Source organism: Marasmius oreades, chromosome 2, assembly GCF_018924745.1.
Source record: "Marasmius oreades isolate 03SP1 chromosome 2, whole genome shotgun sequence".
Classification (NCBI taxonomy): Eukaryota; Fungi; Basidiomycota; class Agaricomycetes; order Agaricales; family Marasmiaceae; genus Marasmius; species Marasmius oreades.
This window is the reverse complement of record NC_057324.1, coordinates 4,407,662-4,427,315: the sequence shown is the minus strand read 5'-3', so window position 1 is coordinate 4,427,315 and position 19,654 is coordinate 4,407,662. Positions and strand designations below refer to the sequence as shown.

Sequence of the window (19,654 nt, the reverse complement as noted above, 5' to 3'; positions counted from 1 at the left end):
AGTTTATGGGACATATATAAAGTAGCACATATCTGTACGACATAGGCCAGTTTTGGTGGTGTAGGTAAAAGTGTGAACCGTGCGGATTCTCCACGGCCCTGAGCGGGCCGGGACTCTCGGCGTCAAATTGCGCGCCGTTTGTTTCCTCCAACGCTCATCTATTCACAGTATCGGAATGCCCTCCAAGCCACAAACCTCAACCCTACCTAGCGTATTCTTCTCGAAAAAGTAGCTTCCGCTTTGGTGACTTTGTCGTTGACTCATTCGATCCATGACCTCGTATCAATCATCTCAGGAACGGCCGCTCAATATCCTTGTGATCCAAGTTGCAATTGGTTACATTTTTTTCGGTGCGGAATTTTCATTGACAAGCACATCATGGTCACCGTTGGGCTAGAAGTTGATCGATGAAGTCAGGAATTCTCCAACATCGTACGCGTCAATCGCTGATTCGCTCATACAGGGCCAAATTTCGGGATTGGGATGTGATGTGTCTCCATGACTGCTTGTTTCCATGGGTTCAATTTCTCGTACGGACGTTCATCACTTCTCTCGCCTTGTTATTCATCCTTAGTTGTTGATCATGATATCAGGAATTGGTAGCTTGGGAACTTGTTGAAAGCTACCGCAAAACTCCCGCGCCGAACAATAGAGTTATCGATCAAAGACTGGGTTCATTTGACCTTTCCGAGGGAAGTTTTGATTTAAAAAGTCTCGCATCTAAATCGTCGGGAACCCCACAAGATGCCTCTCGCTTCCCTTGATCAAGTGCAAAACCAGTCGTTTGACTATATCGTTATTGGTGAGTTCCATTCGACACCAGGTTCAAACACAAAACAACGTTAACCGATATCTTCAGGTGGCGGAGTCAGTATTTCACCTTTGTGACTACAAGTCTTGTCAATTGACTTGACTTGACTTGACTTCCACAGACAGCGGGACTAACTGTAGCATCCCGACTTTCTGAAGACTCGGGAGTATCAGTCCTCGTACTCGACGCAGGAAGTCCGAATCTCAATGAATCTCTGATCTGTATGACATCTTTTCTTTTACCTTTTCGTTCGCGTTTAACCTGAATCGCTTTGTTATCTTCAACAGCCCGCCCAGGCCAGTTCGGATTTCAGTTTGGCAACCCTCAGTTCGATTGGGGGTTCAAAACGGTTGGTGGTCGTGTTACTTCGGAGCATGTGAGTCTTAGCGTGTTGATGTCTTTTCCCAGGTTCCTCAGGAGCGTGCGGGAGGCAATCAGTATGATTGGAATCGGTGAACCGCATTCACTCACAGTTAGATTATACTATTGCTTACGTCGATTCGATCCAGCGGAAAGAGTCTCGGAGGAAGTTCTGCAATGAACTTTTCGTGCTGGACGCTTCCCGCTGAACAAGACATTAATGGTACTGCGTTTGTCGCCCGATTACACACTATGATCTGAACGGTTCAATTCAGCTTGGGAAAGACTGGGAAACAAAGGATGGAATTGGGAAAATTACCTGAAATATCACTACAAGGCTGTTAGGTGTGTGATCGAACTTGTCGTACCTTAGCATCCTCGTTAACCACTCCGAAGATATGTACCGCTTGATACTACCCATGACAACCTAGAGGTTCGGGGACGTGACCCAGAATCATTGAAAGTATGGGATCTTAACCAGCATCCTTCTGGAACGGGTATAAACTTCGGGCTCATTTGTTAGAGAATGACTCACAGACCCACTTCCGAAGGTCCACTGGCTATATCTCACACCCGTACATTACTCGATATTGACGTGAAGGCCTCCGAGGTGAGAATCGGAATTTAGCGTTACAATGGTTTCTGAACGTGAGTTTCACTACTTCCAGGCTTTCATACACGCAGGAATACCAAGAGCTCCCGCACCTGTAAGTTCACAATCCTGGTAACACCTATGGTAAACTGACTACTAACGGTGCATTCTAGTATCATGGCAATGTCGGTCTTTCCCTGATTACCCCTAACGGGCTGCACTGATAATCTCGCTTTCAGCCGGAAGGATATTATCTTATGCTCAATAGTGTTAACCCAAAGACTCATTTGCGAACCTACGCAGCGAGCGTGCGTGACCATTCTGCAGTATCCATCTAAATACTGGGAATGAATTTTTCGATAGGCGTATTTCACACCGGTATCCGATCGATCGAACTTGGTCGTCCTTTCAACTGCGTACGCACATAGGATTGTCACTAACGGGGAAGGAGACGGGAACATCGTCGCGAGCGGAGTGGAGTTTAGCTATGGGGAGGATAAGTCTGTCTGTGTTGCTCATGCCAAAAAGGAAGTTATACTCTCTGCAGGGTGAGGATGGCCAGTTAAGAATCAAGACTACCCGAATCCCTAATTCCTTCGTTATAGGGCAATCAAGTCGCCTCAGATTCTTGAGCTATCCGGTATTGGCCGTGAAGATATCTTGACCAAGATCGGCGTTCCAATCAAGGTGTCTCTTCCTGGGGTGGGCGAGAATGTTCAGGAACATTTATTCGTTCCTGCGACCTTTGGTTCGTATCTTGCCCTGGATGTTTTCATCAAGGTTACTAGGAACTCATTATGTGGACAGAGTTGAAGGATTCTACCACAGAAACGCTGGATGTTCTGCGAGACGAGAAGGAAACAGCTAAACAAGTCGAACTTCTGTCAGGCGTTCTTATCCTTTGCTTTCGAAATTTGGCTGATGCTGGACATTATCAGATTGAAAGGCCAGGGCGTTTATACCAGCGGGATTACGAACATTGCATGGCTTTCGTTTGCAGATGTTACGCCTCGATCAGAAAATCTTATTGATGAGGAGAGCAAACGGATAGATGAAGATATCAAAAACAATGTATATCCACCCGGATTGACTGACCAGTACAAGATCCAACTAGAGCGTATTCGAAACAAGGCCCCGGGGTGTGAATTTACAAGTTTGGCGGGATTCCTTGCGTTCAACAGTATGTCTCTAAATTTCCTTTACATCGCGTTACGATCTGTTGATTGCTTGCAACTCTTCACAGCCCCACCTCTTCCCAATAAGCGATATGTTTCATTATTTTGTTTCCTCAATCATCCTTTCACGAGGGGCACCATCCACGCATCGTCCAACGATCCGTTCGCGAATCCGGATATGGACCCTCATTACTTTGAGCATGAGATCGGTATGTTCACGATCCGACTTGTCATCTTTTTCTCAGTACATTGACCCCGCGGGTAGACAGGCAGACTTTGGTTGCTGGGATACAGTTCGTCAGAAAAATTGCTAAGACACCGCCTTTGCGAGACGAGATTGGTGCGAGCTGTCGCCTTGATGATTTTGCCGAATTTTCCGCTGACGTGGAAGGCGTTGCATTTTATCCTGGTCCTTCCGAACAGCTGTGGAATATTCTCCCGGACCTGACATTGAAACGGACGAACAGTTGACAGGTCAGTTGGCCTTTCTCCTTCCCCGATAGGACCGACACTAAAGCCCTTCGGGACCGTTTAGAATGGGTACACAAGGGGATGGCTACCACATACCGTACGTCGCGGCAGCTTTTTTTTTGGTCCTTACTTCTCGAACTCCGTATGTTACTTGCTCTAGACACTGCCGGATCTTGTTCGATGTTACCCAGGGAGCACAATGGAGTAGTGGATACGCATCTAAAGGTTGGCATATGTCGTCTACTTGATGGAGATAATCCTTATGTCTGTCTTGACAGGTCTATGGAACCAAGAACATCCGAGTCGTTGATTTATCTATCGTTCCACTCCATATCGCCTCCCATCCACAAGGTAAGCCGTCTTTCTTTAACATGTGTTAACCCTTCTAACCGCGGATCGCGGCAGCTACCGTCTATTCAATCGCTGAACAGGGTAAGCCGGTTTTGAGCTTTCACCAGTGAGGGAAAGCTAACGCGCGAGCTTCGCAATAGCGTCGGATATTATCAGAGGCATGTTCAGTCCCTGATAACTCTGTAATTGCAATGCTGGCTTGGCGATTCTTTGAATATTGTTCCTGTGGCGCAACTTGAACTACTGGAGTAGGCACTAAAAGGCTTCCTCGGTGTTTTCTAATTTTGTTTTCCCACCATGCACTTCATGTCTTGTTACAGAATTGTTCAACAGATGATGATGTACCTGGCCATTAGACTGATGATCTTTCTCGGTCGCTCTAAGGGACTTCACAGGTAATAACCGGACTTGGCTGGACCTGAGCAACTCAATAGAGCTCGCGATTATGATCGATCACTGAAAGCACCCCAATGCACTACTTCAGTGGAATCTCCGCGATCCATTTGTACCTTTCGAGCGCCTGTGAAACCCTAAAAACAGACGTGCCAATTGCCATCTTAGTTATCCCAATATCCTGGGCTGTGTCAGGAACGACCGGGACGTCATATGTTCTTCTTTCTTTAAGGCCCAGGGGGGGGTTTGCATTGATCGTTTGTGGCGGAACTTGAACCGGAGAATCTTGTTGGTGACTTTCCCCCTTACTACGTGCTCGTTGCTATCGTGGGTAAACGGGGGTGGAGGTTACGTTTAATTATACTGTAGTTCCTGACATACTGTAGAGAACTCGACGAAGCCGAGCACATTTAAATACAGGGCCGTCACCACCGCCGACCTCATTTTGTTCTGGTACCTGAAGAACATACAAACCTGTACTTCTTCTGGCAGGTCCTGCTTGGCTATTGGTCCGCACGAAAGGGAGTTTGGTGTGCGCTTGTGCGGGAAGGTATAAACGGCTTTCAAGGACATGAGTCGATGACTGAGCCCCGAGAAAATAATTACGAGTGTATACTGAGGAGTGATTTTCTGTAAACAGGACTCCTTTGGAAAGGAATCAAGGGGATTTCTCATGCCCGAGTGTACATATGCTGTAGCCTGCTGAAGAAAGAGCTGTGCACAGACCGCGGATCATCGGTTCAAACAGCGTGTATTCAACGTGTTGGTCGGGTGCATGTTTTTAATATTCAGGTCCGTGGAAGTCCATCAACGGGGGCCTTGTCGAAGACACTTGGTCCAACAGCAGGGAGGATCTCTGTGGGCAAAGCGACGCGAAGACGTTTAAACTTCTGCCAGGGAGAATGCGGGGAAACGTTGCCGTTATGTGGGATCGATTGCGAAGGCACTCTGGTTATTCATTCCAGCAATCTCCTCCGATGAAACGGATGGACGAGTCTAATCGAAATTACCCTTTTTTGAGGCTTGGTGACGTTGAGTTTCCGCTGCCGGCATCAGTCCTAGATTAGAAATTAGAATAGACTGAATGTGACTGAAATTGGGGCCATTGGACCCTACAGGATGTACTTGATGCTGAGAAGATAATCAATTGGTTGAGCACCTCGCTACGAGGAACTGCACGACTTACACATGCATGTAAAGCGCTGCTAGTGACGGTTCCTGTGATGTTGAGATGTTAGCTCCCTTCGTAACAAACCACAAATACGGGAGGTATATCTCCAGTAAGCGCTCCTGCTCGTGGCGTCGAGGGACCCGGCGGGCTAAACCTCATCTCTCATTTTAGCATAATGATCGTTCCTATCGTGCCTGAAACCTCTCAGAAAAGACAACCGAGTTCTTGGGAAGATTCGATAAAAGCAAGTAAGGGAAGCTCTGCTGGGCCAAGGGACCGCTGTTGGTAGGAATCTCGACAGTTAACGTTCAGGTGTGGTGAGAAGGAAAAAGGAAACAATTTTCCACGGGACCAGAGTTAAAAATATCCCCTTCCACGTGACATGGGTTAACCGGGAAAGGAAAAAGACTTTTGCAGTGTGCCTGACAGCCTAATAATTGGCCCTCCCCCGCTCGGCTTTCTCACAGCTTTTCCCTCTGCTTCCTGTTCTCAACCACCATCATCACTACGATGTGGGGCACTTCAGAACCTTCTTTACTTCGCTCGGACGACCCATTCGATGAGGCTCTCAGGCCACCGCCAGACGAAACGCCAGAGCAAGCCGCCATTCGTCTTCAGCGGGAAGAAGAAGCGAGGCAAATCAGTCTGGCGATTGATGCCAGTATCAAGGCAGAACGTCAGGTACGAAAAAAGAAGAGAATAGTGAGGCTATTGTTACTGGGTCAGAGTGAATCAGGTATGTTGAATTCACGCTCGTAAGATACCGAGAAGCACGTTCTGACCGATTCCGACTACAGGCAAATCTACTACACTAAGACGTTAGTCTTCTCTTCAGCCTTTATCCGGACTTAAATCCTCATGTTTATTTTCGGGCCAGAATTTCAACGCCTTTACACACCTACCGCTTTTCGAGAAGAACGAATACTTTGGCGTGCGGTCATCCAGCTCAATATCATCCGTTCGATACGCATAATTTTGGACGCGATATCCCTTCCTACATTTCCTCATATGTCTCCGGGTACCTCTCCGAAACTACATAAGCGCGACGGCTCGTACCGACGTGAACGTCGACATTCTAATGGAACTACTATGTTCCCAATGAATGGAGAGACGACCGGACCCTCTGGGTCATATCGGAATGATAACGGTTACGCAAATGGCTACTACCACGCAGAATTCGTTGAATCAGACGGCGAATCAGACCACGGTGGTCGGTCAGATCATTCTTCAGTGACGCTTTACTCTTCGCCATTGGAAGGGTTGAAGTTGAGGCTGTTACCTATAAAACATATGGAAGCTCTCCTTGTCGCCAAACTTGTTCCGCCGAACGAAGACGAGGCCACACAACTTCCTGTGCCATCTCATCCAGTACGACAACCCCCCCTGGCGTACAGAACCCAGGAGGTATTCGTGCGACCAGGAGCTGGATGGAAGGGTGCTCTTTCTAGAGCTCGCGTTGATTCTTCCAGCGCGAGCCTTGAAGGAAGCGATGAGGATCATTTAAGAATCGGGCGGCCTAGCAGCGCTGGTGACGCAGGGTTGGAGAATGCAGATGAGCCCCAACAAGTGCTCTACCAATGTCGGAGAGACATCATGGCTCTTTGGAATGACGAAACTGTGCGGACGATTCTAGCTCGGAGGAAGATACGTCTAGAGGAATTCCCTGGATTGTATGTCCGTTGTCAATGACTCATGGTTCGTATGGAACTCACCCTTTGCCTATATAGTTTCTTAAACGATCTAGAACGCGTGACATCTCTCAAGTACACGCCTACTGAAGGTCAGCTGAGTTAGTCCATCTGTCAGACGCGTTGGTTTGATCGCTTCGTACACCAGACGATGTGCTCAAGGCTCGCCTAAAAACCGTTGGTGTGTGCGAGTACAAATTTGAAATGGAAATCCGCCCAGGAAGAGACACTCCATCAGAATGGAGAATAGTTGATGTCGGTGGAAGCAGGTCTCAGGTAGGTTTGATTAATTGACTGTGACTCTGATCTGTCAATTCACCATCACCCCCTCCAGCGTCGTGAGCAGCCACTGTTTTCGCACTATTGAGACTTCTTTGACACGAATAACCTAGAATCCTGGGTCCCCTTTTTCGATGACGGTGCGTTATAGTTCACGATTAAGAAAGTCGTAAAATCTGAGGTACTCGACGTAGTTGATGCTATCATCTTTTTGGCCCCCATATCAGGGTTTGACCAGGTTCTCGCTGAGGACCGTACAGTCAACCGTCTCGTACGTATCATTACATATTTATATGATCGTCAGGATGCTGAAATTTTTATCATAGGAAGACTCTGTTCTGCTATGGAGGGCTGTTTGTTCGAACAAGCTCCTGACCAACGTCGACCTAGTACTGTTCCTGAATAAGTGCGACATACTGGAGCATAAGTTGAAATCAGGCATCAAGTAAGTGCAGGTTTTGTCATGCCTCCATCCTTACTGATAATGCCCTTGCTGGTAGAGTGTCGAAGTATATCAGAACTTACGGAGACCGCCCCAATGATGTCGACAACGTCAGCAAATGTAAGCCGAATAAGAGGTTTGTCTTGTGCCCGGTACTGACTTATTTTTCCCCCCGGAAAGACCTTCGCAGCAAATTCAGCGCTATCCATCGAGAATATTCTCCAAGTCCGAGGAAGTTCTACGCATTCTGTACTTCCGTAACTGTAAGGCAATTCATTTTCGACAACAAGTTTTCATGCACTCACACGCACTCTAAAAATTTTAGGACACGGCCACGACTGCTGGAATAATAGCGAGCGGTAAGTTTCCCTCGGGATCCCCTGTTGGACAAAAACTTACAAATGCTATTCAGTTCGGGACATGGTCATCCGACAACATCTCAAGCAATCGAAACTACTCTCATGACGACTCACTTGTACCGCCAATCTACCATCTGGTATCTTCTATGTTTATCCTGAACAATCTCGATCTCAATCTGTAGCAAAGCATCATACACCCGCTCACATTCCTTTCTTCTCATCTAAAGTCATTGTATCACCACTTTTTGCATCTCCCCTCTTCACCTCTCACTGTTATTTTTTCGCTCTATCTTCTTTGTCATCCTCCGTTCCAGCTTCTCATGCCATACCTTCCCTTTTCAATTATCTCCCGCGCTCGCACAACGCAATCTATCATCCATGCTGTGTTTTATTCACTTAGACATGCTCTGTTACTCGTTAGCTACCTTCCCTCCGTGTGTTTCCTCTCATCATTATTTCCTATCATGATAGTTTTATGCTCATATTCACGATTTTCACGTTCATTGTTCACGATACCTAAACGGTTGCTGCTCTACTTTCTACATACAATCTCTCTCTTCCTCTTCATATTGGCATTACAGAATAACGAGGATTGCGGGTACGTATACCCTGCCCCCGTTAAATATTCTTTTTTTTTTCGCTTAAAAACCCTTCTATCATCGGGTCACTGTATATATATGTCCACATTTCATATGTAATCAATCTGTGTATAGTGGAGGTACACGATCCATGTAGTTTGCCTTGCTCATTCTACAGACGTGTTTTATTAAGATGCAAGTGACAAAGTCGTTCGGGATTGACTTGTTAGAAATTTAAGATTTTTGGTTGTAATGGGACTTCACGCCGCTGGTTTACCCGCCAACGCGTCTGTTCTCAAATGCCCGCCCCCACTTCTCTTCTATAACAGTTTGACGACGTCCAAACTGTGTTCGGCTCATGAATTTCACCAGTCCTCCATGGAATGGTTCCCCAAGCGATTGATGAAATGGAGTTACATCAAACTTACCGAGATCAATAACTACACTGCGACAGAAATTATGGTTCAGTGGTCTAGTGGTTATGATTTGTGTCTCACATTGTTTATGCTGAGTGGGGTTCACACAAGGTCCCCGGTTCGATCCCGGGCTGAACCATTTTTAGCTCATCAGTAGCTCATCAGTAGTTCGCCTGTGTTTCTCTTTTCTGAGAGGAAAACAGTTAGACTTACGTAGAGGGAAGCCACATGGACGTGAAGCGAAAGGGTACCCCTGCGGTCCGTAAGTGTTCCCTGTGTCTATGTATGATAGAGATAATAAAGAAGTACTCGATGCCGATAAATAACGTCCATGCTGACCCCCTCCCCCCCATGACTAGAAGAATCATACAGGTCTAGGACTAGGCGACAACCGCACGTCTCCCAAGGATTGTGCTTGATGACTATGGGGATTTACCGGTGATCCAGAACCACTTCTCCTCGGTGTATGTCTCCCAGCAGAAGCTTGCAGCCCACCATTCCTCGGCGTAGAAGACCGTAGATGGGTTCTTTCATCCGCATCTTCATGCTCGTCGTACTCATCTTCTTCTCGCAACTGATGCAAACCAACACTTTCTCGAACGCCTCCTCTTCTGACGTCATCATCACTACCTTCGAAAGCATTGAATAGGGTATGGCTTTGTGCACGGTATAATGAGCTTCGGCGGCCGTGACCGCCAACTGGGCCAGGGGTAGAGCTGTGATGTTCAACGATACCGTGCCATCCGTCGATGGATAAGCGTCCAGTTAAGCTAACCCGGCGTCGGTGACCTGGAATCGCTTGGGGAGCATCCGCAATGGCTTCTTGTTCTTTGCGGGAAAGATTGAGAACATGAACACCAAGGAAGGTGACGATGAAACCGCAGAGAAGCGACACGGTGTTGGTGGTGTCATCAGTATTGAAGCCTTGGAAAAGGATGAGGGATGCAACGATTGTTGCTGAGGAGAAGCCGACGTAGTACATGGGGTTGACGCTGGGTAACAATGAGCAGTTGACCAAAGAACACGCAGTCGAAGACAACTCACATATTCACAGAAAATGTGTCCAAGGCCTTATTATAGTAGTTCATCTGTACAAGGATGCACAAAAGGGAGACAATCCCGAAGACGTAGGTACTGAGATAGATGAATTGGTTTTTGCCACTGAAGGTGAGCTTCACTGCGACACCAAAGCCTTTGATGGCCATGACAGAAACTGAGCCGACCAACGAGCAAATGGATATGTAGACGACGGGATTAGACCGTCCGTAGCGTGGCGAGATGCTATAGATCATAACCATGGAAAACACAAGGACAGTAAGGATGTATAGGAGGAAGCCTGGGTGTAGTGAGCAACTAATTTCTGAACATGGGGCACGCGCACATACCAGGGTGAACAGCATAACCCAGAATCTGATCAACAGTATCAATTGGGGTGTCTTCTGGGGCATGGAGTACGATGATCAATGACCCAATCAGAGAAAGGCCACATCCAACCCGTCCGAGATGACCCAACTCTTCGTGCAAAAGGAATGAAGCTAATACAGCACTAGGAAGTCCTTGTCATTAATAAAGTGTATACAAATCTTAATAGCACTCACCCAATGAGAACACTCAGTGCACCCAACGGTGTGACAAGGATAGGCGGAGCGAACGTGTAGGCTGCGAAATTCGCGACTGCATAACCATAGCTGCAATTCAATACCGCCAAGTCTTCTGAACGATGAAAGACCCAATACCTTCGCCAAGTATTACTACGGGAAATTAGCGCCCTCTTAATCAAAAAATGAGGTAAAACGAGGAAACATACGTGTAGACATTCCCGCCCACCATATAGGATTTTTGAGGTAAGACAAAGTATCAGAAGCTACGTCTCCGTATGTATTATCTGCTGCTGCTGCATTCAGTCCCTGCATAGCCGTTATTGAGATCCACATTGCAAGTTAAAAGGTCGAACGACTGACCTTTTTGGTGATGATAGAGCTCATTCCAATTGCCATTGAGCTGGAGATGGCTAAAGCAAGGCCAATCCACTTGTCGTCCACGCCCATGGTTGCGATATCGTAGTAAAAGGAGAGAAGGTGCTAGAAGCCGCAGACCTGGTGGTCGTTTTCGCCGTTCGACTTGCGTCCAGCGCCGTTGAGACAATAGGTTTATCGTGGGAAGATATCATACCAATCACATGATACACTACTCTGTTAGGCTACCTCGACGGCGACCCGTCCCGACTCCCAAGTCCCTCCCAGCCGTCTCTTGAAGTTCGTTCTTCGTATTATCCCGAAGCCTCAACCCCAACGTTTCAACGCCAGCGAATGCATATTTTTAAATCGATGTAGGGATTCCCAATGTATGGTAAGTAGCAAGTCCGAGTCGCCTTTTTAATTGTTTCGAAGAGCTTTTTTTTTTTTTTTTTTTTTTTTAGTGGTACGCGTCTGCGCTATCTTAGCTTAGCAGAGACAAAACAGAATGACAACCGTAAAAACTGGCTTCAAGCTGTACGTAGCGGGTGAAGGGAAAATTACGGAAAAACCTTCTCGGACGAGGGAGCCCTGTGTGCCGGGCCCATTGTTTCGAAGAGCTTACTTTCCCAGCCAACTCTGTCCCGCTGTTCTCCAGCTGTCTAGGGGGGACACAGGTACTGGTCCTTCAAGTCGTTCTCAATGTTCGGCGGAGGCCATTCTCAACCCGTTCTGATATCTGTCAGGTCTTTTCCCGCACATTGACCGACATTGATTGGATTCTATTGCATCTGCCTGGGGTGGTGTTGGCACGTCAAAGCATTAGACTTCTTTGACAGATTATAACTCACCCTTCCCGGGAGGGAGGGGAGGGGAAGGGAGGAGGGGCGGGGGACGATATAAAGGAAGAGCCTCCGTCCATGTACCCGTACCCTATTACCGGAATGAGGACTGCCCATCTCTCGCTGGTCATTTTCTCTCTCCTATCCAGCACCTCGGCAACCTTCCAACCTTCTGGAGCACCATTCAAATCGCCAGTGGTCGTCGGACAGGGTCTTGTCGCAGATGTCATATTCTCCAATCTCACAGCTCCGAGAGGCATTGCCTTCGACTCGCTTGGAAATCTCCTCGTAGTCGAGCGAGGCTTTGGTGTAACGGCGTTCTCGCCGGCAACAGGAGGTTATAATCGCGATGTCGTTATTCCGAATACCGGATTTACCCATGGAATACAAGTCGACGGGAAGAACTTGTACGTCAGTACCGCGGGGAGCGTGATACTCTACGATTACGACGCTAGTTCGAAATCGGTCTCCAGCTTGACAGGAAGGGTATTGATTAATGGGATTCCACCGGATGGAGGTCAGTATGCGGATCGAGTTTTGAATTACCCTATTTACTGAAACACTGCAGAACTCACAACACACACGTTGCAAATCGAGTTTGTGAACGGATCTGCGGTCGGTTTACTTGTAGGAAGTGGGCCTCTAACGAACATTGACGAGACAGCAAGAGACCCCTCGTCTGGACGCTCTCAAGTTCGTCGATTCCCCCTCTTGTCGCCTGTGAGTCCAGCAACGCCGTTGCCGTGGTCATCTGGACGGGTTATTGCGTATGGAATTCGTAACCCTGCTGGATTCGCGTTTTCACCGGCGTCTGCTGTCACTCAGGGATTATATATTGTCGAGAATGGAGCTTCTATCGATAACGTTACTGGATTGACACCGGCATTTGTTAACGATAACCCTGCAGACGAGCTCGAAATTCTTGCACCGGGAGTGTCCTCTTCAGCTTTACCGAAGTTTTTTGGTTTCCCAGATTGCTCTACTTTATGGAACCCACAAGCTGATCCATCGGGAGTTCCACAATATGTGGGAGATCACCGAGGAGACCAGTTTAGTCTACACTTGGACCCAGTACGGGATGATCAGTGGTGTAGGCAAAAGAACAATAACGCCCCACCGAAGTTGAGCTTCCAGGCTCATTCCGTTCCGTTGGATATCAAGTTTTATCTCGGTCCCCAACCCACCCAGGCGAGTCAGAAGAAGCCGCTCCCCACGGCGTTTGTTGGAGATTCGTTTGTGTCGTTCCATGGATCGTTCGATAGAAATCCACCGACTGGGTATGGGGTTGTTCGGTGAGTGATAATAAATAGATGTCGTCGTTTCCATTCGTTGTTTGTGTTGAAAGCGTCCCCAGCATTCCCAGAGTACCCTCAACGTCGTCGGCACTTGGTTATGAATTCATTGTACAAGCCAAGAATCTACTTTCCTGTCCAGGGACATGCATTCGTCCCGTCGGTTTGGCTTTTAGAACAGATGGAAGATTGTTCGTGAGCAGTGATAGTAGCGGGGAGCTATTTGTCCTATCGGGAGCATGAAGATTTAAGATGGGAGGTAGCCTAAGTATTTCGCCATCGCTTGATCAGGGTCATTGTAGTTCGAAATATTTCCGGTCAATCTCACCTTTTCTAAAATTGGTCAAAATTTCCAGTTTCGTCGCATCCCGTCAAAACTCTTTTGCTCTGTACAGAGTACTTACCAATGGGGCTCTAGTAGCTTTGAAGTCATAGAATGGATGACGGACATTGCCACGTCTAGTCACGGAAGGAGACCTCAGACGGAAAGTACCGCCAGATGAACATTTTGATGGATTAAATACGATTCTTGCACTGTAGTTGAGGGCGATATCAACTGCTGTTTGAGGATGATCTTCCTCTAGTCCAGAAATCAACGTTTCAGCGCGCGAAACAGTCAAGAAAATTAAAAACGCACCTCCCACGCACTAGTAATGACCACCATACGCAAACAAATCTGGGTGATACTTCATTGAGCAGAACGTCGTGCCTGAGCCTCGGTGGTGAAGAGTTGGTGAAGAGCGTTTCGGACAGGTCAGAACCGGGAAACCGTCCCGGAAATTTTGAAAGGGCCCGTCATCCGCGTCGCTTCTATGATCTGCGCATTGACAGGCGGCGACTCGATAAGTAGAGGCGGACCTTATACCGACGATCATCTATCCTCACCACTATTCAAGTATCTTGACGCGACTGCGGGTTGGTAGCTAGTGGGTACCAGGTGAATCGATTTCATGATTCAATTTTCATAAGTAGTGATGGCAGTGGTGGTATGAAACAGAGCCTCGAATGGTGGGAACAGCCAGCTTTATCGACACCATCCGTATCGTGTCTAACCTCTACGGTGTGTTCGAGTTCTCGCTGCATTCTCAAAGAAATAGATTACGGCGAAGGTAAACTGCTCCTAAGTAATGTGGAAGTAATAGAGTCCGATTATAGGTTGAGGCCGTCAAAGTCATCTTCCTCCTTGCAAATAGGACACGACCTCGCAAAGCGCGGGGCTAGCGCTTGGTGGACTATTCGCCTGTCTATCTCTGATTATTTTTCTCCAGGAGCTCATCTCTCGATTCGTCTCGAACTCCTGTCCGCAATCCATTCCTTTGGCAGTCTCCCGAACTAGATTCCAACGCCAGCTCGCTACCCACTTATCCTTTTCGTGTTCTCAAAACCATCGCTTTCAACGTTCACTATCGCCGCAAAGGACAGTTGCGCAATCGATGTGGTGGCGGGGACGGAGCCAGCTTGGAAGACCAATGGAAAAGATACTTACGATTTGGAGACCGCCTCTGGTAAAGACAATTCCAACGCATGCGGATTGGTAAGTCAAAATGTTTACTGATCGTTTCTTCCCTCGGATTGTCCCTACCACATAAGTGTTGCCACCGTATCATATCCGATAACAATCTGACGACCGGGGACCTCGTCCAGCGGCTGTCGACGCATAAGACCGAAGAACGTTTCAAGGAAAATGTCGAAGCCGACTTCGTGAGTTTGGCCTAAAATGAACTTTTCGGGAAAACACGTCGACCTAAGCTTGACTTGTCAGAACTCCACGGGATAGTTGCCAGTTGGCCACGATAAAAGTCACCTTGAACGACATGCTCGAGTTGCAGAACCACCCCTCCGAGAGAGATACGAGCCCATTTCCCCCCATCTCCCTTCGACGCCTCGATTCACAGTATCCATGCTCTTCTTCCCTTGCCCCTCTTGCTCCCGCCAAACTTTCCGGCTGTTCAGTATCCGAAAGTGAGGCTCTGGCCGAATATACATTAATTTCGAATGGATTAACCTGAACGAGGTTGAAGATTGTACTGTGTAATACTGTCACCGACCTATATGTGGCGGGTGGCAAGCACGTACATATACATGTTTGGCATCGTCGCTAGGGCTTTTCAATTCTAACTTTGAACCGACCTCAATCATGTAATTCAAACTCAGCCAAGTCGAACCCAACGCGTCAAATTGGGTATTTCAAACTCAGCCAGGTCGCGAAATTTAGAATTGAAAAGCTCACTACTGTGTACACGGCAGCGTCTGCAACGTGTTCGCGCGTTACCTTCCACCCTTCTGCCCATTCACAATAAGTCTGCGACGCCCGATCGAAATTGTCTTCACCTATCTCATGACCAAATAACAACTCCTGGTGAAGGACTCGCGACATCTTATCCGAAAGTCTGATACGTTCCCAACCATGCCATCGAAGTTTAACCTCGACCGAGGCACAGCCGAGTCGCAACCTCCTCGTGTTTGGCGCAGAATACGTCGACATCTTGCTCGAAGATTTGATATGGTCTCCAACATGATTACGAAGTCGAACCTTGACCATAGTACGGCATCGCAACCTCAGTGGGCATTCAACCAACCTCAGGTTTACCTCTCCTCTGCCTCAACCCCCGAGCTTGTTCACAACGATATCTCTTCTCCGTGGCTTCCTGAACACAATCCGGATTTCTCTAGCATATACTCCCCACGGCCTTCACGTTCTAGCGTCGGATTAGTTCGAAGTTATGAGGAACCCGACGAGCCCAACCCTCTTCGTGCCATTAATACACATACTGGTGAGGGATATTAGTATAGTATCACAATTGTAATGGCCCATACTAATCGTTCTTTATTATCCAGTCAATAGCCTGCACCTTCACGAAGGAGGGAAATTCTGGGAGGAGGCGGAAACCACTGATCTTGAGGGCAAAGGTAAACCCTTGTTAAGCTATCCTCCTTCAGCGCGACCCAAGGGCACGTCTGGCTATGACAAGCAGTATGGATTTATCGATGCCATGAACGGCCCTTCCCTCACCAATTCCATGAGCGCTCAGCTATCAAGGAAGACCAATAGGCTACTTCCCAAGGTTCCAGAAGGTCGACCCCAAAGAGTTATCGACAACGAGCAACCTGGAGTCAGCGATGACAGGAATGTACCTTATTCCCGTCCTGCTGCATGGGGGTCTCATTATCTGGGTTCCAGGCCGGCTGTTCCAGGTCGCCCTCTGGATGACGAGTTTACGTGCGACGAGGAACGCGATCACAACCCCAACTACGTTGAACCTGTCCCCCAGCCCTCCCGCTATTCCCCCCACAGTCAATACGCGTCACAAGGAACGACTAGTACCATCAGGAATGCTGAGTCTGTTCAGGCGTTCTCTGGACCCATCCAACATCTTAGGATAGGCCATGCGATGTTTAATAATCTTTCTCGAGGTGATCAATACAATCAAAATTTCTATACTCGAGACTGTGAGTAACCATGCCATGTGTCCGTGTTCAGAACAAGCAGTTCATGGTTGTATCTTTCGCAGTACTGTGGGACACGATCGCAGACGTCGGAGCTTCCCATAATTCTGAAATACAGGTTGAACGGGGCCATTGCCTTCCCGGAACCCGTGAAATAGTACTCCGACTGATCCATGAATGGGGGGTTTCGGGGGGTCGGGGCCCACCAGTGTGTTGGCTTTCTGGCGCTGCGGGTGTAGGAAAGTCGGCTATCGCGTTGACAGTTGCCAAGGAATGGGAGAAAGATGGACTTGTTACTTCCTTCTTTTTTCTCAGATCGGACCCAAAGCGTAACAACCCTTCCTCCCTCATTCTATCAATTGCACACGGTCTCGTGGTGACGAGACCATACCTACGACCTGCCGTCAATAAGAGAATCACCGATGACCCCCGTGTCCTCAAAGCCAAGTTGGAAGATCAATATAACCAACTCGTTCTAGCCAATCTGAACAACTCTTGTCCCCCATCCACCGAAAGGAGCCCGGACCTTATCGTCATTGATGGCCTCGATGAATGCAGTGATGCTGCTACGCAGCAACGTATCCTCTCCATTGTTTTCTCCACCTATCAACAATCACTTCATTCTCCATTACGGTTCCTCATATGCAGTCGTCCTGAATCTTGGATCCAGGAATCCTTCGAGTCTCACAAACTCAGCTGTCTCGCCAGGCACATCAAACTGGATGATGGATTCAAACCCGAATACGACATCGAGCTTTACTTTGAAAAACTCTTTCGGGACATACGCGAGGACCCCAAATATTCACATGTCCAGTTCCCAAACCGTTGGCCATCTCCTGGGGATGTTCGGTTACTGGTTAGAAAGGCTGATGGCCAGTTCATCTATGCTTCAACCATCATAAAGTTCATCAAGACCGACTTCGCACTTCCAACTAATCAGCTCCGTATCATTCTTGATGTTATATCCACCAAACCATCCAACTCACAGTCGACACATTCCCCATTCAATGACCTTGATGAACTCTACTGTATCGTGTTACGTGCCAATCCTGACCACGATAAGCTCCTCCTGCCCATCCTTGCGACAATCCACATTCTGAACATTCTCCCATTGAAAAAAGATTATCTTTTCCCTAGCGATGGGTTGCCTGATATTCCGTCCTCCCCAGCTTTCATTGAACTTCTACTTGGATTCTCTACTGGCATGGTTGCTCTCACATTGCGTGCAATGCACTCAGTGCTCGACGTCCATGGCCAGCAAACTGATATCCGGGTTTATCATAAATCCTTTACCGATTTCCTCTTCGACCGTGCACGTTCAAGGGAATTCTCTATAGATAAGTCCAAGTGGAAATACTTCTTGGCTTGCCGGTGGACTAGGGTTCTTACTGAGCAATGCCGTTGCAACCCCGAGCTGCTGAGATATGGATATGATGGGGACAAGGCGGCTGGCTCAGATTTGCAGATTCTTGTGAATCAATGGAATATGTTTTGTCTCCCGGCAGACTATAATGATGCAAAGAGCGAGTTGCTGTTGGAGCTGGATTCTTTCTACTCCACAGCTTTGGCTTCGTCAATCTTGCCAAAGTTGGGGAAGGACGTACTCCTTCACATACTTGCCTCCACTCTTTTACATCCATCTTGTGGAGGTCTACCCACCCCCCGTTTCATCCGGCTATTATTGGGACTTCAGAGGGACGATTTAGCTCAGCAATTGGGAGCAATGCACAAGATTATTCAGACATTGGGATTCATTGATAAGTCGAGCTTCAATTACTATGCCGATGACATTTTCCCGCTCTTTCATTTTACATTTCTTGATTTTCTCTTTGACAAATCTCGGTCAAACACATTTTTCATCGATAGGGACTATTATTGCAACTTTTATGCACAGCGATGCCTTTGCGTTCTTCAGACTAGTGAGGGTGGTGAAAACCATATGTTGTTGAGAAACTGGTCTTGCATCTGCATCGCCGTCGACAAACCTAACGAGGAATTGTTGCGCGAAATTGGCCGTATGGATGATCTAGGCGACATACTCGACAAGAATTTATTAAACACCGATTTGGACGACACCGATTTAGATCATTCCATGCTCTGTTTGTGTCGTCTATTTAGTGGCCTTGGAAATATCGCAACCTGGCTCAGATTGAAGGTAAGTTCTGCCTGGCGTAAGAAGTTGTTCTCTATATTGAAGTTCATTTGTTTTCAGGCCAGTGATCGTCCAAATCTTTCAAGCGTTATTGATCGCTTCGAGAGCGTCCAAACGGGGTTTGATATTCGCAGTACGAGGCAAGATGTTGAGTCTGGATTGCACGATGACATCGTAACTATGATCATCCTCTCCACTCTATCAACCGATACCTGGAACTGGTGGTTCTCTTGCGATTCAGTGATAACGCGCCTATGTAACGCCAAGGAGTACCGCTCCGAGGAAGGTCACTACTTGGTCAAGGTGAAATTGTCTTCGGTCATGTTCTGCGGGTGTTCCAGGATTGGATGTTCAACGACCTCCACCTTCAACCTGGATTCCGACCGCCTTACAACTCCGATTCCCGGCGCAGTAGATTTGTATCACATCAATGTCAAAGCTGGTTATGTTCAGGTCCTTGAAAGACTTGTAACGGAGTTGCAGTCAACAGAGGATATTAAAGAGCAGGAGGATATAGTCGATAACATACTGGCAAGCCCTTCGAGTTTATTGGTGCGATGCGTTCCCCGACCTGAACTCCTTCCCCTTTGTCGAACGGTGTTGGATATCGCTAAGAAGCTGGGACGAGGTGACGAGCTGAACTATCGCCAAAGGCTATATAGCAAGGAGTCGCAAGGCAGGCTACTATCATGGCTCGAGGTGCGTCCAATGTCGTTCATCTATTGCATTTACAGATTCTGACTACATTTTTTCAGTCCTTCCCTGCCGAATTTGCTCAGGAAGTCGGAACTCTGAAAAACGATATAATATCGCTATTCGGTGTGGACCGTACTTTCCACTATTATTCTATTCCCATTCGTCGGTAGATATGTATTTGGTC

The 19,654-nt window shown here is 47.6% G+C and overlaps 5 protein-coding genes and 1 non-coding gene across 7 annotated transcripts; 5 read left to right on the top strand and 1 right to left on the bottom strand.

The window, feature by feature from the left end:
* Positions 1 to 44: 44 nt before the first annotated feature.
* Positions 45 to 4,115, top strand: E1B28_005149 (uncharacterized protein). Its single transcript, XM_043149693.1, has 26 exons — positions 45 to 412; positions 464 to 530; positions 594 to 802; positions 860 to 867; positions 933 to 1,032; positions 1,099 to 1,160; positions 1,220 to 1,263; positions 1,321 to 1,394; positions 1,447 to 1,516; positions 1,568 to 1,668; positions 1,723 to 1,781; positions 1,840 to 1,878; positions 1,937 to 1,948; positions 2,003 to 2,071; positions 2,127 to 2,311; positions 2,369 to 2,511; positions 2,571 to 2,646; positions 2,702 to 2,943; positions 3,007 to 3,147; positions 3,204 to 3,278; positions 3,362 to 3,412; positions 3,474 to 3,506; positions 3,570 to 3,634; positions 3,688 to 3,760; positions 3,815 to 3,841; positions 3,901 to 4,115. Exons 3-26 carry the CDS (start codon positions 745 to 747, stop codon positions 3,933 to 3,935), a joined length of 1,842 nt encoding a protein of 613 aa, XP_043014301.1. The 5' UTR covers positions 45 to 412; positions 464 to 530; positions 594 to 744; the 3' UTR covers positions 3,936 to 4,115.
* A 1,652-nt stretch (positions 4,116 to 5,767) lies between these two features.
* E1B28_005148 (uncharacterized protein) lies at positions 5,768 to 8,840 on the top strand. Its single transcript, XM_043149692.1, has 12 exons — positions 5,768 to 6,060; positions 6,122 to 6,142; positions 6,202 to 6,994; positions 7,052 to 7,104; positions 7,161 to 7,292; positions 7,405 to 7,431; positions 7,486 to 7,562; positions 7,618 to 7,736; positions 7,792 to 7,853; positions 7,914 to 7,996; positions 8,059 to 8,092; positions 8,146 to 8,840. The coding sequence occupies exons 1-12, from the start codon at positions 5,835 to 5,837 to the stop codon at positions 8,196 to 8,198; spliced, it is 1,680 nt and encodes a 559-aa protein (XP_043014300.1). The 5' UTR covers positions 5,768 to 5,834; the 3' UTR covers positions 8,199 to 8,840.
* Positions 8,841 to 9,131: 291 nt separating this feature from the next.
* On the top strand, positions 9,132 to 9,225 carry E1B28_005147. The gene has a single exon. It is a non-coding gene; the product is annotated as a tRNA-Val (tRNA).
* A 17-nt stretch (positions 9,226 to 9,242) lies between these two features.
* On the bottom strand, positions 9,243 to 11,235 carry E1B28_005146 (uncharacterized protein). Its single transcript, XM_043149691.1, has 7 exons — positions 11,048 to 11,235; positions 10,894 to 10,993; positions 10,823 to 10,837; positions 10,685 to 10,760; positions 10,472 to 10,632; positions 10,131 to 10,422; positions 9,243 to 10,078 (listed from the first exon to the last, which is right to left on the bottom strand). The coding sequence occupies exons 1-7, from the start codon at positions 11,132 to 11,134 to the stop codon at positions 9,451 to 9,453; spliced, it is 1,359 nt and encodes a 452-aa protein (XP_043014299.1). The 5' UTR covers positions 11,135 to 11,235; the 3' UTR covers positions 9,243 to 9,450.
* A 50-nt stretch (positions 11,236 to 11,285) lies between these two features.
* On the top strand, positions 11,286 to 13,522 carry E1B28_005145 (uncharacterized protein). Of its 2 annotated transcripts, XM_043149689.1 has the most exons (4): positions 11,286 to 11,435; positions 11,506 to 12,400; positions 12,452 to 13,175; positions 13,238 to 13,522. In XM_043149689.1, exons 2-4 carry the CDS (start codon positions 11,962 to 11,964, stop codon positions 13,416 to 13,418), a joined length of 1,344 nt encoding a protein of 447 aa, XP_043014297.1. In that variant the 5' UTR covers positions 11,286 to 11,435; positions 11,506 to 11,961; the 3' UTR covers positions 13,419 to 13,522. The 2 variants fall into 2 exon arrangements, with proteins under 2 accessions (XP_043014297.1, XP_043014298.1); XM_043149690.1 differs by having other exon boundaries at positions 12,452 to 13,522.
* Positions 13,523 to 14,086: 564 nt separating this feature from the next.
* Positions 14,087 to 19,640, top strand: E1B28_005144 (uncharacterized protein; the record flags this gene model as incomplete). The annotated part of the gene is made up of 8 exons (XM_043149688.1): positions 14,087 to 14,112; positions 14,173 to 14,284; positions 14,337 to 14,876; positions 14,938 to 15,949; positions 16,014 to 16,625; positions 16,688 to 18,777; positions 18,835 to 19,473; positions 19,530 to 19,640. The coding sequence occupies exons 4-8, from the start codon at positions 15,583 to 15,585 to the stop codon at positions 19,638 to 19,640; spliced, it is 3,819 nt and encodes a 1,272-aa protein (XP_043014296.1). The 5' UTR covers positions 14,087 to 14,112; positions 14,173 to 14,284; positions 14,337 to 14,876; positions 14,938 to 15,582.
* Between the last annotated feature and the right edge of the window lie 14 nt (positions 19,641 to 19,654).

What these genes read in the sequence shown, in the direction of transcription:
- E1B28_005149 (XM_043149693.1), top strand. Translation starts at nt 745, where the DNA reads ATGCCTCTCGCTTCCCTTGATCAAGTGCAAAACCAGTCGTTTGACTAT. An exon ending in AACGGACGAACAGTTGACAG is followed by an intron (nt 3,413 to 3,473) that starts GTCAGTTGGCCT and finishes GGGACCGTTTAG; the next exon opens with AATGGGTACACAAGGGGATG. An exon ending in GGGGATGGCTACCACATACC is followed by an intron (nt 3,507 to 3,569) that starts GTACGTCGCGGC and finishes TACTTGCTCTAG; the next exon opens with ACACTGCCGGATCTTGTTCG.
- E1B28_005148 (XM_043149692.1), top strand. Translation starts at nt 5,835, where the DNA reads ATGTGGGGCACTTCAGAACCTTCTTTACTTCGCTCGGACGACCCATTC. An exon ending in AAGTTGAAATCAGGCATCAA is followed by an intron (nt 7,737 to 7,791) that starts GTAAGTGCAGGT and finishes CCTTGCTGGTAG; the next exon opens with AGTGTCGAAGTATATCAGAA. An exon ending in CATTCTGTACTTCCGTAACT is followed by an intron (nt 7,997 to 8,058) that starts GTAAGGCAATTC and finishes TAAAAATTTTAG; the next exon opens with GACACGGCCACGACTGCTGG.
- E1B28_005146 (XM_043149691.1), bottom strand. Translation starts at nt 11,134, where the DNA reads ATGGGCGTGGACGACAAGTGGATTGGCCTTGCTTTAGCCATCTCCAGC. An exon ending in GCACTGAGTGTTCTCATTGG is followed by an intron (nt 10,633 to 10,684) that starts GTGAGTGCTATT and finishes AGGACTTCCTAG; the next exon opens with TGCTGTATTAGCTTCATTCC. An exon ending in GACACATTTTCTGTGAATAT is followed by an intron (nt 10,079 to 10,130) that starts GTGAGTTGTCTT and finishes ATTGTTACCCAG; the next exon opens with CGTCAACCCCATGTACTACG.
- E1B28_005145 (XM_043149689.1), top strand. Translation starts at nt 11,962, where the DNA reads ATGTACCCGTACCCTATTACCGGAATGAGGACTGCCCATCTCTCGCTG. An exon ending in TGGGATTCCACCGGATGGAG is followed by an intron (nt 12,401 to 12,451) that starts GTCAGTATGCGG and finishes GAAACACTGCAG; the next exon opens with AACTCACAACACACACGTTG. An exon ending in ACTGGGTATGGGGTTGTTCG is followed by an intron (nt 13,176 to 13,237) that starts GTGAGTGATAAT and finishes AAGCGTCCCCAG; the next exon opens with CATTCCCAGAGTACCCTCAA.